Genomic DNA, 17,655 nt, shown 5'->3' on the forward strand with positions numbered 1-17,655 from the left:
CACACACAAGCTTCTCCTTATTTCATTACCTGTTGACTCAATGCTATTATCACTCCCTGTTCTTCGTTTGTGGGTGTGTGTGTGTACGTGTGTGTACGTGTGTGTGTATGGCTGTGGTGTTACCTGGAGAGATTAGGCCATCGTCAGCCTCCCCCTCCTCCCGACCCCCCCCTGCCAAAGGACTTTGCACCTGTAGAGGGTGTGTATCATGCATAGCTGAGTGTCTTAGAGTGACTCTGAATGCCTTGCATGCTTCAGTCTATTGCTAGAAGAATGCAGTGAGGTGGAAAGGACTGGTGGGTGGGTGGTGAGTGTGTGTCTGCGTGTACGAGAGACACTGACAGTGTGGGAAGGATTGGTGTTTTTATTTTTTTTCTATTTTGTGTGTCTGCGTGCGTGCAGGGTGTCTGTGTGTGTGTGTGTGTGTGTGTGTGTGTGTGTGTGTGTGTGTGTGTGTGTGTGTGTGTGTGTGTGTGTGTGTGTGTGTGTGTGTGTGTGTAGCAGCAGTAGTAGCAGGGGCATGGGTGGAGTTTTAAGGTGGGTGAGGTTTGTCCTCGTCTGCTCCCTCTGTGTCTGGGGCTTTGGGAAGGAATCTGAAACGCACACACACAAACACACACAAACATACACACACACGCACTGACACAAACAGTGTGTGTGTGTGTGTGTGTGTGTGTGTGTGTGTGTGTGTGTGTGTGTGTGTGTGTGTGTGTGTGTGTGTGTGTGTGTGTGTGTGTGTGTGTGTGAAGGAATCCGTCACTTATTGTGCTGTGCCCAGGCTCATTTGCTTTTCTCTCTCTCTCTCTCTCTCTCTCTCTCTCTCTCTCTCTCTCTCTCTCTCTCTCTCTCTCTCTCTCTCTCTCTGGCTGCCTCTCTCTCTCTCTCTCTCTCTCTCTCTCTCTCTCTCTCTCTCTCTCTCTCTCTCTCTCTCTCTGGCTGCTCTCCTCTCTCCAGTGTGTTGGCAGGAAATGGCACCCCCCCTCCTTGTTGCCTGGCACTCTCCTCTGCTGCCGCTTGGCTGGCTTGGCACGGCTGCAACGCCAGTTCACCATGTTACTACCCTGGCCTGAATGCTGTCACATTGCACCTTTTAAATGTGAAGGTGTCCAGCCTAAATCTTCCTGGTTGTGTTGGCATTTTGTTAGCGTGTGTGTGCGTTCAGGCTTCTCTTTTTGTGTGTGAAGGTGTTCAGCCTAAATCCGTCTGGTTGGCTTGGCATTGGCCGGGCCACCCCTCTCCCCGTCTACTTTGTTATCCTGCATGTCTACGCTGCACCTCTCTTTGTAAAGGTGTTTGGCTTGGCATTGGCGTGCTTGGCATTGTTTTTTTGTTAGCCCGAATGATTTAAAGCTGCATCTTTTTGTGTGAAGGTTTTCAGCTAAGCAGCCTAAATCCACATGGTAGACTTCACATTAGTAACGTTCACACACCTCAATTTCTTTCAGGATTAGTAAGTTATCTCCACATAACTCACTTCACCAGTTGACATCCACCTACTATTGTAGACTTAAGCAGAGTTGCTTGGTTGCTTGCGTTGTGTCTCGCCTACTGTGTGTGTGTACATACCAAGCGCTTGTCAGAGTGGAAACAAGCACCATGTTGCCAGTCATACCAGACACGCTCTATTGTTTCACAAACAAAAGGCTTTAATGATGTAGTGTTTCCCTTGTGTGTCATAAGAAAACACACTTGTAAACTTGTGTCGCCACTGTAGATTGGTGAGCCGTGTCGACAGCATTCTGTTTGTCCAAAGGATACCACACGGCTGGTTTGGCTGTAAGCTGAGCTGTTTACGGAGACTGGAAAAATACTGGACAGTAGACACCTTTAAAAGAAATTGGGTGTTGGATATAAAATTGAAATGTCGGAATCTGTCATCTTTAGGTTGTCTGAGGGAAAAATCATTTTTGGAGAGACATTTTTGAAGAGCCAGATGAGCCTGTCTTTTTGTATCACGTTTTGATTGAGTTGCATTATTCCCTTGTCGTCTGCAAGAATGAATGATTGACATTCCAGTACAGCCAATGATGGAACTCTCCAAAAACAGGTTCCCACAGCTCTGGCCAATCAGAATCCTCCAGTATCTTCAATCCCTCTTCTGTGGTGCCCGGTTGGCTGCTGCTGGTCTGAGGGCGGGGCCACTAGTGACCACTGACTGGTGCCCTAGTTGGGCATTGGTCCATGGCATAGCAGCTGGCCTGGACTTCATTCACCATGCTGGACAGAGACTACATTCCCATAAACATCTCTCTCATGGCTACCAATACCACTTTCCCCGTTTCTCACCTGACCTGAGGAAGACCGACAGGCTGAAACGTTGTCACATTATAAACCTGTTTATACAGCTTGGAGAGTGTGCGGCACTTCTCTCCTCCTGCAAATGTATTGACTGGTTGCCAGCACCTCTTTTTCTGGTGTGCGTTTTGCACCTCCACTCATCTCCTGGGGTTCTCCCATATTTTAGACCTCTCTCCTGACCTATTCCCAGTACTCCTCCAGGTACTTCACAGTCTATGACAGGGGTCCCAAACCTTTCTGGCTCTGAGGGCTACCAATCGCTTCCTGAGTGCTACCGAGGGCTACCCAAGGGCTTCTAAGGGCTACCAAGGTACTTTTGTTCAAAATCCTCTACTGATGTCTTGGCATCATTCTCAAATCACACTATATTGAATGATAATTTGCTTGTAGGTTATAAAGAATTAATAATCTCATATTCAAATCAAGAAAAACATTAACTGTGACTAAAATCTGGTAGTCATCACTGTTTGTTAACATCCTTGGTGGGCACCTCAGAAGCTCATGGAGGGCTACCTTGCGCCCGTGGGCACAACGTTGGTGACACCTGATCTATGATATTCTCTCGTAATTTCTGATGCCCAGTGTTATTCGCTGTTTGTTTGCCGTTTCACCCACCACCACCCAAACATACTGTACAGCAGGGCTATTCAATTAAATGTCACGGAGGGCCAGTTTTTTTTTTATTCCTCCCATCAAAGGGGCCGAACATGGAATATTATTAGTAGTAGTATTATGGTTGCCAACTGTCAATGTAAGAAATACGGGACAGTTCATTGAGGCGGGGGGTTTGGGGGTCCTCCCCCAGAAAATTTTGCATTTCTTAAAGTCATTTCCTGCATTTCCTGGTCCGTTTCAGCTCAATACAGAACCCATACTTTTATCTGTAAAAGTTTCCATTTTGTTCTGACCTTTTGGGGGGCCAGAGCCTTGCTGTCCAAGGGCCGCATCTGGCCCCAGGGCCGCCATTTGAATAGCCCTGCAATACAGGGTATGAGCTCTACTCTTCCTCCTCTTCCAGCTTTCTCTCCTCTGGTCTGACCTTCCCCTCCTGTGCTTGTATCTGTGTCTTATATCAGCCCTCCTCATTCCCCAGCACTGACTAACAGCCACGTACAGCACAGCTCAGCACAGGGTCTCCCTCCTGTGGTTGCACGTACGCAGGGGCGGCCCGTGGTCATCCTCCTACCCAGGGGTGGTGCATTTCTCGAAAGCGTAGCTGCTAGCCAGTTAGCAACTTGGGTAGTTGCCAATGGGAAATTGCATTGCATATGACAAAGTAGATTAAGTAGTTAGCAACTATGGTTTTAAGAAATGCACCCCAGAGCAGCTGGTGCTCATCACTGCAATGGTACTGTGTAATCATAGCCTTCCCCAAGCACCAGCCGAGCTGGATGAAGAAGCACTCTGTGGTGGAGTGCCATCAGTGTAGTCAGGCTGTGGTTGTGGTGTGGTGTGAGGATAGACCGATATATCGGCCCGGACGATATATCGGCCGATATTTGCATTTTTTTTAAAGTGTATCGGTATCGGCCGATACACGTGTGATTTTGGCGATACACAATATTTATTATTTTATGTTATTCAGGTTTTTTAAAAGCACCAAGACACTTTATTTTTGTATTACTTGATTGTTAGAGTGGGTGTTTTAAATGTTACAAGTTCTACCTCAATTTGATAATGTTAAAGGAATGTTTATTTTTAACTTGAGACCTGGAATATTTGTCATTTTTTAACCCATATCGGCCCCAAATATCGGGTATCGGAAATCGGGTATCGGCCAAGGGTGATGAAAAAAAAATCGGTATCGCATCGGCCATTAAAAAACCTGTATCTGTCGACCCCTAGTGTGGTGTGCTCTGACTGCCATACTTGCAGTCTGACATCTTCCACTTCTCACTCTAACATGCAATCAAAACATGCACTGCTGCTGTGTACTCTGGAGTCTTGAAAGAAGCCTGCGATGTGCAGACCGGCACGTTCTGACTAAGAAATGCACAGCATGTGATGTACCACTTAGTTATTTATTTTCATTTGCGAGTCACTTAAACGGGGGGAGTGCCTGAATGAGAATTCCATTGATCTTCATGGCGTCAGGCCAATGATACAGTATAGAGATCAGTGATTTTCAACCTATGGGCCGGGGCCCACTGGTGGGTCCTGAAGGTATACCAAGTGGGCCTTGAAATAATATCCAAAAAATTACAATCATATTTTGGTGTGTGTTGCTGCTGATATATGTGAGTTTTATTCGTAATCGGGTCAGAGGTGGGCCCCGAACATTTGTGACAATTTCAAGTGGGCCCCAAGTTGGAAAAGGTTGGGTAAAGATTATATACAAGTCATGGTGTCAGATAGAACTCCTGGGTGGGGCTATGATGATGAAGATGAAGATGATGATGGTGAAGAAGAACATGATGATGGTGATGATATACTAGGTGATGCAACTGCTGCTTTCCACCCTCCAGCCTGACTGGTGAGCTCATGGGCAGGTAGTGGCAGGTTGAGGTGAGATGGTGCTCACACAGTTTATGTTGGCTCCACACAGGAAGGGGAGGGTGCTGAAGGAACAAAGACAAGCTTCAGCCTCAGCACGGCTGTTCTTAGTCTATCCGTGTGTGTGTGTGTGTGTGTGTGTGTGTGTGTGTGTGTGTGTGAGCGAGAGAGAGAGAGAGAGAGAGAGAGAGAGAGAGAGAGAGAGAGAGAGAGAGAGAAAGAAAGAGAGAGAGAGAGAGAGAGAGAGAGAGAGAGAGAGAGAGAGAGGAGAGGAGAGAGAGAGAGAGAGAGAGAGAGGAGAGAGAGAGAGAGAGAGAGAGAGAGAGAGAGAGAGAGAGAGAGAGAGAGAGAGAGAGAGAGAGAGAGACCACTCACTGCAGTGTACGTTGATGCTGAGAGAGCTTGCACAATCTGTCGGAACGTACGTCACCTTTTTTGCCGTTAACTTCTCTCTCAAGGAGAAAGTTCTGCTGAGAGAGTTGCCACAACCTGCCCTGCATGGGTATAATTTCAGGTGTGGATTGTGTGGGGACATGTAAATGCCACTTTTTAGATAAACCTAGCTTGTCCCCATCACTATTTCACAAGTATAATGCAAAAACAGCATATCCAGACAATTTGCCATTGAAATGTCCCCACCACTTTCCAAGCCAAACCTACACCAGAGAAAATGGAATATTGTACGAGAACGGTCACTAGCTGGTGGCCAGGAGTGGCACTGCAGCTATGTTCTCGCAGCCAAGTAAATAATGAATGGGTCCCAATGGGGCTGTATGCTTCTTATAATTGTATCTGCCCGTGTAAATTTTTCCCTGGAAATAATGAAGTTGCGTTCGATAGATAAGAGTAGTGAAAGCATTTGCCGACACGTTTGCATCTTGTCAAGTGTTAGATTTGTGAAAATGACCCTTATTTAAACTATAGCAATGACATAACACGTGACAGTCGACTTTACGGCACTTCGCCATTTGTTTTTGTAGTTTTAAGTCTGACTTCAGATGTCGATGTGTTTGAAGTTATGTTATGACTGTTGCGGACATCTGTTATTTATTGCATTTAGGGTGGTGGAAAAGCGGTAAGTGTTAATGGGGTAGGAAATGACAGCGCTCATCCTTAAGAATTTGGGCACCTTCAATTAACATGTTGGACGGTGGTGGGGGGTTTTGAGGAGGGTGTCTCTGCGAGGATCAGTCAGAGTACGTCTCTCGTCAGCTCTGGTCGTGAATAGTCGCAGAGATTCCTCAGCCAGCATGTATTAGCCGAATGCTAGCGTGTTGCAGGACAAAACTAACAAGTCTTTGGGAGAACGAAGTCATGTCAGGAACCTTTAACTTCACTTCTAATGCACCTTCCATGATAAGGTACAAAATGTGCGCACATCTTTACAAACCAGAGAACAGAACCGTCACTAATTCCTGCTGAGCCATTTAGCCCTATAGGCTCCCATTCATCTTTCACTTGGCTGCGTTCGCCAAGGGGGCTATAATGGGAGTCAATCTCATAGCTTAGAGATTCTCTGCCTACACCTTTGCTGCCCTGCACTTGGTGACTCCAAGGGTGTCGTCATCAGACCAGACCCTACTCAGTGACTGACAGACATATTGTTGTATGATAAAAATGTTTTGGTTTCACTGACTGTCTTTCTCTCTGTGTCTCTCTCTCTCTCTCTCCATCTCTCTCTCTCTTCATCTCTCTCTTCATCTCTCTCTCCTCTGCTTCCATGTAGTTCGTGTCAATGCCTACACATCCCAGTTGGTGGAGTGGGAGAGGCTGTCTCCTGATTGGCTGCAGAGCATTTCCTGTGACTTCCGGTGAGTGTCAGATGTTGAGCAAAGATGAACCACACAGCACACCAATGACCATGACCTCCCTTTGGCTTTTAGTCAATTTTGTTGTTGTGACATTTCCACGGGCCACCACGGCAGCCCTTTCTCCGACCAAAAGTGCAATTTGTGCAGCTGATGGCAGAACCATGTGACCATGACGTAACTGTACGTCACCATACATTTGCCCATCAGTTTTGCCAGATGTGTCTGACCAAATCCCGCCCAAAAGCTTCTCAAAAACCGCCGAAATGCGCTAAATTCCGCCCAAATTCAACAAATTACATTGACTTCCATGGGCCCAAAACGGCTGAAAAAAAACGACAAATGGCAAATTTTTCAGTTTTTTTACCCGCAGACGCTCATCCCAAGTAGCCCAATTGGGCGGGCACCAGCCCAATCTGGCAACACCGTTGCCCATGCTCTCACCTTTGAATCGGTTTGCGGTTCATCTTTGCCTTGTCTTGAACTTTATGTAATTGGCCAATAGCACCCGTTGGATTATGACATAATAAGTGGTTAGCCCTGGGACAGGTCAACTTTAGGAGCTCTCCAGAATGTTTTTGAAACCGACTTACAAAAAACTGATTTGCAAACCTATTTAACTTGCAGCCAAAGATGACATGGAAATACTGTTGTAACAGATTGTCCTTTTTTCTTCAAAACAATCATCAAATCTGTATTTTTTTTTGTCTTCCTCAGCCCACCTCGATCCCTCAACATCCTGCACCACGTCCTGAAGAAGGTCACTGGGTAAGATCAGAGCAATTCCTCTTTTCTCTTTTTTCTTTTTTTTCTCTCATTCTCTCTCTCTCCACACACGCCCTTGCCATACTGCTGACACTTGTCTAAAATAACTAATGCCGCATGTTGAGATGTGGTAAGAGACACATTCAGCCGGGGTATTTCCTGAATGTGTGTGAGTGTGTGTATGCCTTTGGTGTTGCCTAGGAGACAAACATTGTTTGCCTGGTGATGATGACAACCGTCATGACACTTTACCTACTGTGGGCTGGGTGTGGCACAAGAGACTATCACCCCTCTCTCTCTCTCTCTCTCTCTCTCTCTCTCTCTCTCTCTCTCTCTCTCTCTCCCCTCTCTCTCTCTCTCCCCCCTCCCTCTCTCTCTCTCCCCCCTCCCTCTCTCCTCTCCATCTCTCTCTCTCTCTCTCTCTCTCTCTCTCTCTCTCTCTCTCTCTCTCTCTCTCTCTCTCTCTCTCTCCCCACCCTCTGAACCCACTCCCTTGTCATAGATACAGTATACTCAAAGAAGGTGGATCTAACAAGAAGCGTCATTTTGTTTCTTTTCCGGTATCCACTTTATGTCGGGTGAACGCCCCTTTAGGAGACCTTTGGTTAGTAGACCCTTGGGGAGTCCTGAGGTTGAGAATCGATGAGGTCCCCTTAGCGCTGTAGATGGCGGTAGCGCACGTCTTGGGCAAAACACCTCAAAAAGAGAAGAAGTACGGGACAACGCCCCCTTAGGAGACCCAACTTGAGCACACGCTTTTGCATTGAGTGGGCCTGTTTTATGATATCTTGCTCTGATTCAGTGTTTTTGGTATACATCTCAAACAACTGTGTGTATGTGGAGGTGTGGTTCTCTGGACGTGGTAGGGTAGGGGTGGACAGTATACTTTGTACTCCGTGTGTGTGTGTGTGTGTGTGTGTGTGTGTGTGTGTGTGTGTGTGTGTGTGTGTGTGTGTGTGTGTGTGTGTGTGTGTGTGTGTGTGTGTGTGTGTGTGTGTGTGTGTGTGTGTGTGTGTGTGTGTGTGTGAAGGTCTCTGTAAGGAGTCGAGAGGTGCTTGAGGAGGGTATTCTCCATGCCAGAGCAGGCAGGCAGCAGTTGTGTCGTCACACGTCGCAGCTGCATCTTTCCCAATCGCCTGCGTGTCGGGCCCAATGAGCCCAGAATGCATCACCCATCTGTCACTCGTCTTGCACAACACAGAGCAGCACACAGCGGCGTGACATTCCTTCCTCTCCCACCAGAAAACAGCAGCATTCACTACAGTAGCAGCAACAGTAGCAATAGCATTGTCATTATGCAACAGTAGCAATAGCATTGTCAATATGCAACAGTAGCAATAGCATTGTCAATATGCAAGTCACTGGCAATCTGTAGTAAACATAATGTTATCCATTCTGTACTGTGTTGTATTATACTGTACTTCGTTCTGAACTTGGGATTTCTATTCTTAAAGGTGCACTGTGTAATGTGTTGATAGTTTATTTCCAGAATTCATGCTGACAATTCACAAATGTTACCTTTTCCATGAATACTTACCACCACCATCAAATTCTAAGTATTCATTGTGACTGGGAAAATGGCGTTTTCCATTTAACACATCTAACACTTTATTCTACGATCACAGCCAATATGGAGAGCTTATTACAATCCTGTGTGCAGGGAAGGGAGGTGCAAAAGCAAACACAGCGTTGTTGCAGTGGCTCATTGAGCTAAGTCGCCGTACCATTATGCTGCCTGGTAGCGTGGGTAGCAGAAGAAGTTTCGCCTTGAATTTGCTGTAGGCCTATTCGCTCCAGACGCAGCATTGACACGTTTGATTCAGCTAATCACATAAGGGCTCTGTCTTGACAGCTTGTGACATTCGTCGATATGAACGTTCCAATTGGTTTTCGCCGAACCGCGTCAGAGCGAATTTGCCTACGATTAGCTTGAGTTTAATCGTCAACATTCGCTCCGGTCGCTTAAGAAGCTTCGCTCCCTGTGAATTCGCTTTAATAGCGCAGGTCGCGTGCCCTCCATAGAGAAACAATGACTTCTGTCACTTTGTTCACTCCGTTCGCTCTTGGTCTGTACACGGCGAGAGTTCAATTCCGACCCCAAGTCCCTTGCTGATCCTTCCCCTTGGTCTCTCCCACTCATATCCTGTCACTCTCTTACTGCATAAAAGCCCAAAGCTTGTCTTGGGAAAAAGCAAACACACAGGGCTTGTGGCGTCAGGGCATGTCTTCAGTGCTCCACAATCTCAGGAATTGAAGTCATGTCTGAATCTGGCAAGTTCATTCAGTACTGCTTTAAAAAAGCAAAACAAAAAACGCAATATGTTAATGCCATCCGTTCATTCTGCAATCCATTCAACTTCACTCTCATTCCATATCGCTCAACACATCTCAGAGTCAACTGGATGGGTTGAAAGTTCATGTTGTATTTGGTTCCTGCAATAAATATTATTACTCAGTAAATATTCATAAAAAAACTTTGAATTTGGCAATAGGTAGCACAGTTAATGAGCAGCATAGTTGCAATTCCTACTCTGACCACCATCCTGTACAGTGCACCTTTTGCAGTTTTTTTCAATTGCTAACAAGCGCTTACCCATACTTTGGATACTTTTTCTAAACTCTTAACACAGACTACCACCTACCAAGCACAATTGGCCAAACTGTTCATTTTCTTCTCAAAAGCATACACTGTTAAATATACACAAAGAAATGCATTCATTGACCGCTAATTGTGTGAAAAGGGCATGTAATGTGTCAACTGTATGGCAATGGACAGCCCTTGGTGTGCTAACTGTATTAAGAGTTCTGCAAATGTCGCTGAGGATTAGACAAAAGCTTGTTGAAAAAAACTGTAACCTCTCTTGGTTGACCTCCCTTTCACACGCAGGCTGCCAGAGGGGCGGTACCTGCTGAGCCACAGAGCCCGTGCCCCCCACTTCAACATCCTGCGGGCCTGTGGCGACACCTCCCCCCCAGCCCGGAACCCCTACGACCTGCAGGCTGCTCACGCCCACACCCACGCACATGCCCAGTCCACGCCCCCCGCTGCGGTGGTGCCCCCCCCCTGGGTGCCAGTGGACCCCCACCACCTCCTGGCCATCCACAGGTGCCACAATAGGATGCCCTGCACTTTCCCACAGCCAATCAGGACACAGAAGAAGGTGAGCAGGATGGAGGAGTCTTGGATTGTGTGTGTGTGTGTGCGTGTGCGTGTGCGTGTGCGTGTGCGTGTGCGCGTGTGTGTGTGTGTGAGAGAGAGTGAGAGAGAGTGTGTGTGTGTGTGTGTGTGTGTGTGTGTGTGTGTGTGTGTGTGTGTGCGTGTGCGTGTGCGTGTGCGTGTGCGTGTGCGTGTGCGTGTGAGTGTATGTGTGTGTGTGTGTGTGGGAGAGAGAGAGAGCGCCAGCCACCGCAACAAAGGGACTCATCACCTGCTGCTTCATATCAGGTGGTTGTTAAGTATGCTGGTATGAATACTTGTCTGCAAACCAAACCAGTTTCATGTTTTGCGTTTTGCATTTTGCATGTGGTTTCTATGCACTCCTAGTAACGCCTGTCTGTGAGGCTCAGCAGCTGATCATAAAAGCAGAGGGAATTGTAGGTTTGCCGCCGCTGGGCCAAGCCCAAGTGTGACATGGCGTGTAGTGTGTGTGTTACGTTGCCGGTCGTTAAGGAATGCCTCTGGTGATAGCAGCAGGGTTGACTGTCTAAAGGTTAGAATGCGGGAGACACACCTATTGCAGCAGCAGACGTGCACACATAATACATGGTGTAGTAGGACACTCACACGCCTATTGCAGCAGCAGACGCACACACATAATACATATACTCTATGCCAGTGGTTCCCAACCTTCTTCTTCAGGGACCCATGTTTTTACCACTGTAAGCTTTGGTGACCCAACTGCACGAGCGCCCGTACGAGAGGCAGTCACATGATACTCTCTGTTTCCTGCGAAAACTCGTTTTAGTTATTTTATCCCTCAATTCATCTTCGGTCAAATATAGTCAATGTTTAATGTAGCACTTCCATGTATTCATGTCTTCAATGTGGGCTATATGTGGTATTTAAAATGAAACCCCTTACAATCAAGAGGGCTTCGCGACCCTCTGTGGATCTTTGGTGACCCTTAGGTTGGGTCCCGACCCATAGGGCTCTATACAGTAGGACACTCACTCACCTAGTCCATATGTCCCGGTACACAGCAGGAGACACCTGACATGCCTATTGCATATACAGCACATCCGTAGACTCACTTGGTGAGCAAAGACTCATTCAGCACTGTCACTCACCGTCACCCATCCACACACTCAAGAACACACATACACAGTAGCGGCCGGTGGCTGGGGAAACAGGCAGGGCAGAAATTTTGGCGATCAAGTCCATAATAATTAAATCAATACGGTATCATTTACGAGTTGCATTGCGTGTGTAGGCAAGACAGGAGAGCGTTTTCCCACAGTGTTTGGTGTGTTAGTAAAACTCCACCTCCCGTGATACACCGCACCAGGCATGCGCGTTATCTGTTCAACTTCTGTTCTGAAGAAAGCTGTTTTTGACAGTTCTCTCCACGCAGCTAGTTCTCTTGCTCATTTAAGCAGAGTGACTGCACACATGTTAAGAAATTACAAGAAAAATGCTTTGTCTGCTCGCGGAGTTGGAGTTTGCGACAAGCAACACGACAAGAATATGCACTCCACGCAACCGGACAGCACGAACAATCAGGAAAAGGCTAGCACAGCATCGTAGCCTTTGCCAAAGCAGAGCAAAACTCCTCGTGTGCAAACATACTCGTTTGAAATGTAGAAGCATTTTTGTAGACCAACATGCGAAACAAACTGTCCTCAAGTAGGCTACTACAGTACAAGCTGCTGCTGCCTATAGGCGAGTGATCTCGCCTTCACCGTTCGTACATTACATTGACAAATGATGCAACCAAATCAACAAGCCCTGCAACACTATTCAATTCAGTCAGTCGTCCCCTTGCTGCCGGTTCAAATGCACCACAGAACCAAATGCCATCAATACCGGGAAAGGACGTGCCTATTTTCGAAACGAGTAGCCATGGTTAAAACTTAACAGGGGAATTGTGCATTCATCCACTGAAGCTCACTATCCAACAGACTCGCTCCTGTTCTGCAATGCTAGGCAGGACCGTGTGCAGGTGTATTTTTTTAGCTAGTTTTCGGGGACACAGCAGACAATACTGAGCATAAATAAAGCTGTCAACAACATCCCAAGCTCAATAAGCTCAGATATTTCATTAAATAACTTCCAGTTTCCCTATTTTACAAAGACTTGATTCATAATCCCTCACGCTTTGTTTAAACTATGTAGTAAGCCCAACACAGCTTCTCAGAGAATGTCGTCAGCTAGTCGGCTAGTCGTGGGGTAGCAGCAGCAGACTTTACGAAGCTACACATTTGCTTGCTTTCTCAAAATTGCAAGCCCACAAATTTAATTAAATAACAGACAGTTACCCATTATGCAAAGACTTCGGTCATAAAACCTTAAACTTTGCAATAGCAAATACAAACTGTTCCTACCCCAAACGTGAATCCTTAACCAGCCAACACATATCCTTCGTCAAATCCGACATGGTTATCCGTTTAATCCACCGATTTCGTGAGGGAAATTTGCGGCAATGGAGTTAATAAAATCCCACAGGTTAGAGATGAGCGGAGTAATATGTTTATTGTGTATTTTTCAAAGCAGACAGGGCCATCGACCTCTCAGATCATACATCTGCCCTGAAAGCATCCATAGTCACGCTTATGTTATGATATTATGCTAAGTAGGCTACAGTGCTAATTTTGTAGAATGGGATTGGGGCGAGGGGGCCGGTCTTAGCTGAGGCGCTGAGAAATCTGCCCAGGCCAGTTTCCATAGACCCTAACGTTAAACAGCCACACTGGATGTAAACTAGACTTCTCAACAAAAATAAAACCCGATTCCACTCGCAAAGATCGTCATAAACCACAACATTGATGTAATACGATTCCCAGTGGGATTGAGGTTGCAATACATATTTTATCTACAATTTCTGAATGGATCTACTTTTTTCAGAGGAAGAATCTTTGGAGGGGCACTGCCCATCTGCCCTTAATGCGCCTGCACATACACACTCTTACACACACACACACACACACACACACACACACACACACTTTCACGAGCGGGCGCACGCACACACACACACACACACACACACACACACACACACACACACACACACACACACACACACACACACACACACACAGTAAGTCATTGTACCACACACACACACACACACACACACCCTGAGCCTTTTGTCCAGGACACCTGCCTGTGTGGTGGTGGTGGTGGTGGTGACTGATCCTTCCTGACCCATGCTCGCCAGTCCCAAAATAACGGGATGTTTTCCAGCACTCTTGCCTGTTTAGTACACAATAGAACCCTTCAGATCATGTGACGTGACGTGAGCAGATGGAAGTGTACTGTAAGCAGGGCCGGATTAATGCACAGGCTAGATATGGCTGCAGCCTAGGGCCCCCCACCTGCCAGGGGGCCCCTGATTGGCCAAAAGTGAAAAATTTGCAGAATTGTGACAGGATGCAATATCGAAAAATTCATGTGTCATATTGAGTAGAGTTGGTAGACAAGCTATCCTTAAAGGGACACTGTGTGAGATTTTTAGTTGTTTATTTCCAGAATTCATGCTGCCCACTCACTAATGTTACCTTTTTCATGAATACTTACCACCACCATCAAATTCTAAGTGTTCATTATGACTGGAAAAATTGCGTTTTTCATACATGAAAAGGGGGATCTTCTCCATGGTCCGCCATTTTGAATTTCCTAAAATAGCCATTTTTAGCTGCAAAAATGACTGTAATTGGACCATACTAGAAAATATTTGTTTATTACTTAGTATACTTTCATGTAAAGATGAAATTTAGCAATAGGGAGCCTAGTTTCAATGAGCAGCATAGTTGCAGTACCTTTTTTGACCATTTCCTGCACAGTGTCCCTTTAAAGTGATACTGTCCCATCTTTGGAAATAAGCTAATTTTACACCTCCCCTTGAGTTAAATAATAGGCTTTTACTGTTCTCCTGTACTTTCAACCGTTCTCTGCGTATGGTCGTGCAAATTTTACCTCCAAGCTAGCAGTTAACATTGAGTCCTATGAGACCGGCTGGCGGGTCAGTATCACTTTAACTTCTAGCTTCTCATTTTTATGTCACTGTGTTAATTTGTTGCAAAAATTGCCTTCCGGGGGGACCCACAGCAAGCTGTAGCCTAGGGGCCCCAGGCTGTCTTAATCGGGCCCTGTAGTGTAAGCAGTAGTCATTACCCATGGTCATGAGTCACCATCAGCACCTCCGTCACTACAGCATGCTCATGTCTGGACCCGACCAGTAGTGACGTCATTAGCCATCAGCAAACCCCCTCATGCGTTAGCAACTCATGACTGATGATCTCTCTCTCTCTGTTCATTGTACACAGTAGTGCGCTGTTGCTGTGTACATTCATTCAACCACCATATTGTATTTGATCCCATTGGTGTTCCTGTTAACATCCAGACAACTCTTTTAACTCCCCGTAATACATTTGTAATGGCACCATTCACACAAGATGATGCTCAAATTGCTACAACTATTTTCAGCTCGTCACACAGCTCGTCTTCCGTGTACCAAAACCTGACACCGATCAGTTTAGAATCTACACATTATATTATATTATATTATATTATGTTATATTACCGGTATATTATATTATATTATATTATATTATATTATATTATATTATGTTGTATTATATTATATTATGTTATACTATATTATTCATAATGTTATGCATTCTTTAGATACATAGATTTTTTTGTACTTTCACACATTTAACAGAGTAGTTTTAAAGCCATTTAGCAAGATAGGATGTGAGTGCGTTTGTTTGCAAAGTGTTAGCAGTTGAGTTTCAGGCATGTTGGAGAGAGAGAGAGGGAGAGAGAGAGAGAGTGTGGGTAGAGAGAGAAAGAGAGAGAAGGAAAGAGAGGGCAGGAGCTTATCAGTGGGAGAGCACAGTGAGAAAGTCCATGGGTGTGGACCTGCGGCAGGAATCTGAAGCATTCTTTAATGCTAGGCTTCTGATTCTAGAACATACTCCAGTTCTAGTCTTCTGATTCTAGAACATACTCCAGTGCTAGGCTCCTGAGTTTGGAACATGCGTTAGGTTCAAGTCCCACACTACCACATTCCATGGCTGAGGTGCCCTTGAGCAAGGGACTGAAACACATACCCTGTAAATAGCTAAGTTGCTTTGGATAAAAGCGGCAGCCAATACCCGGTGAATAACTAAGTTGCTTTGGATAGACGCGGCAGCTAAGTATAATGTAATGTGCCATGTTTCAGCATTGGGCCAGGCATCTACCAGATTCTATAGTCTAGAGAATGATCCACACTTGCTCACTAGGGCTGGGAATCGATCCAAATTTCCTGGATCGATTCGATTCCGATCCAGAAGGCTACGATCGATTCGATCCACGATCCAATTCGATATCGATATCGATCTTTTGTATTGCTGGGCTGTCACTTTAACCCATTTATGCCTAGAATTCTGAGACCGGATATGAAAACCTAAATATATCAGCCTTTGATGCCCACAAAAACATGAAATACCTTGGTATGTGAGAAATAAGTGGGAAACTGTGGAAGACAGCTACAGGATGAGGTTGAGAAAATAGCACCTATAATGATCTTCAAAAGCTCGATCCACAAAGTTGTGAATCGATATTTCCCTTTTCGAACGTGAATCGATATTGGATCGCGATTCGATCTTTTGAACGCAGCCCTACTGTTCACCTGTCCTTTTGACTTAGATGGAATTGTCTGGCCAGCTAGCTACAAGTAGTAGCTGTTGTTGTTGTTGTTGTCGCTGTCGTTGTCGTTGTTGTCGTTGTCGTCGTTGTCGTTGTTGCCGCCGCCGCCGCCAAATATCACCTTACCATCGTGAATCGTGGTACACTGATGTATGTTCAAACAAGATTCAGTCCAAAAACAACTGTGTTTTAAGGCAGCTAACTATGGGAACAGATTATATCTAACAACTGTACTATTCTTTTTTCCATATTTATAGGGAGCAACTGGCTACAAGCAGCACCCCCACCAGAACAAGGGTGGGCAGCAGGGTGCGCCTGGATACAAGCAGCACCACCAGCAGAACAAGGGGGGACAGCAAGGCAACGCGCAGAAGGCCAACAGGAAGAAGAATAAGAAGAGGCAGGCACAGAGGAACAAGAGGAAGAGGGTGATGGAGAACAACCCAGCGGGACAAGCTGCTCAGGAGAAGGCTGACTGAGGCTCACCAGATCACAAAAACATGTTGAGTTGCGTTACAATATGCGACCTTGCCTCCTCTGGCTTCTGATTCTAGAACATACTCCAGTGCTAGGCTTCTGATTCTAGAACATACTCCAGTGCTAGGCTTCTGATTCTAGAACATACTCCAGTGCTAGGCTTCTGATTCTAGAACATACTCCAGTGCTAAGCTTCTGATTCTAGAACGTACTCCAGTGCTAAGCTTCTGATTCTAGAACATACTCCAGTGCTAGGCTTCTGATTCTAGAACAGACAAGCTGCTCAGGAGAAGACTGACTGAGGATCACCAGATCACAAAAACATGTAGAGTTGCGTCACAATATGCGACCTTGCCTCCTCCACTTGTGCTTGTCACCTCGTCCCGCCTCCTGACCCCTCCTCCGTGGAGAAAACGATAAAGTTTCCCAGCTGTCAGCCTAGCCACAAACAACTTTTGAGGGACTGTTTTTCATTCACCGTCCCAATTGCAAATGAGAAAATGACTCTACAATTGAGCTTTTGCAAGATATTGAAATATAATGCTGTTGTCAGTGATGTCATCAAGACATATTACTTCCTGGTACGAGGAGACAAGCACAAGTGGAGGAGGCAAGGCCGCATATTGTAACACACTCGTTGTATACAGTATTGTATATGTTTTTTTATTTATGTTTTATTTATGTACCCTTTATTTAACCAGGAGACAAGACCCATTGAGTTTAGAGGCAGCAAAGGATCACATTAAAATTTCAGTTGTATAGTGATCTGATTTGAAATAAAATACAATCAAATCAGATAAAATATTGTTTAAATAAACAAAATAACTGTTCTTAGTTTATAAGTTCTAAGGGGCACACTGCATTTTTGTACTCTGATCCAGGTGTCAAATAATAATAAAGACTGATATTTTTGTGAACGTTTTGATGAGCGAGTCTGTACAGGTGTTATCTCACCACTAT

The 17,655-nt window shown here is 45.6% G+C and overlaps 1 protein-coding gene across 1 annotated transcript in view; it reads left to right on the top strand.

The window, feature by feature from the left end:
- The window catches only part of ice2 (interactor of little elongator complex ELL subunit 2), a 38,542-nt gene extending 20,930 nt beyond the window's left edge, over positions 1 to 17,612 (top strand). The window contains 4 exon segments of the mRNA XM_063197870.1: positions 6,518 to 6,602; positions 7,317 to 7,367; positions 10,252 to 10,525; positions 16,476 to 17,612. Of these exon segments, the coding sequence (XP_063053940.1) occupies positions 6,518 to 6,602; positions 7,317 to 7,367; positions 10,252 to 10,525; positions 16,476 to 16,697 (632 nt within the window). The 3' untranslated portion in view covers positions 16,698 to 17,612.
- Positions 17,613 to 17,655: the final 43 nt, after the last annotated feature.

The sequence above is a fragment of the Engraulis encrasicolus genome, chromosome 4, assembly GCF_034702125.1.
Source record: "Engraulis encrasicolus isolate BLACKSEA-1 chromosome 4, IST_EnEncr_1.0, whole genome shotgun sequence".
NCBI classification, from domain to species: Eukaryota; Metazoa; Chordata; class Actinopteri; order Clupeiformes; family Engraulidae; genus Engraulis; species Engraulis encrasicolus.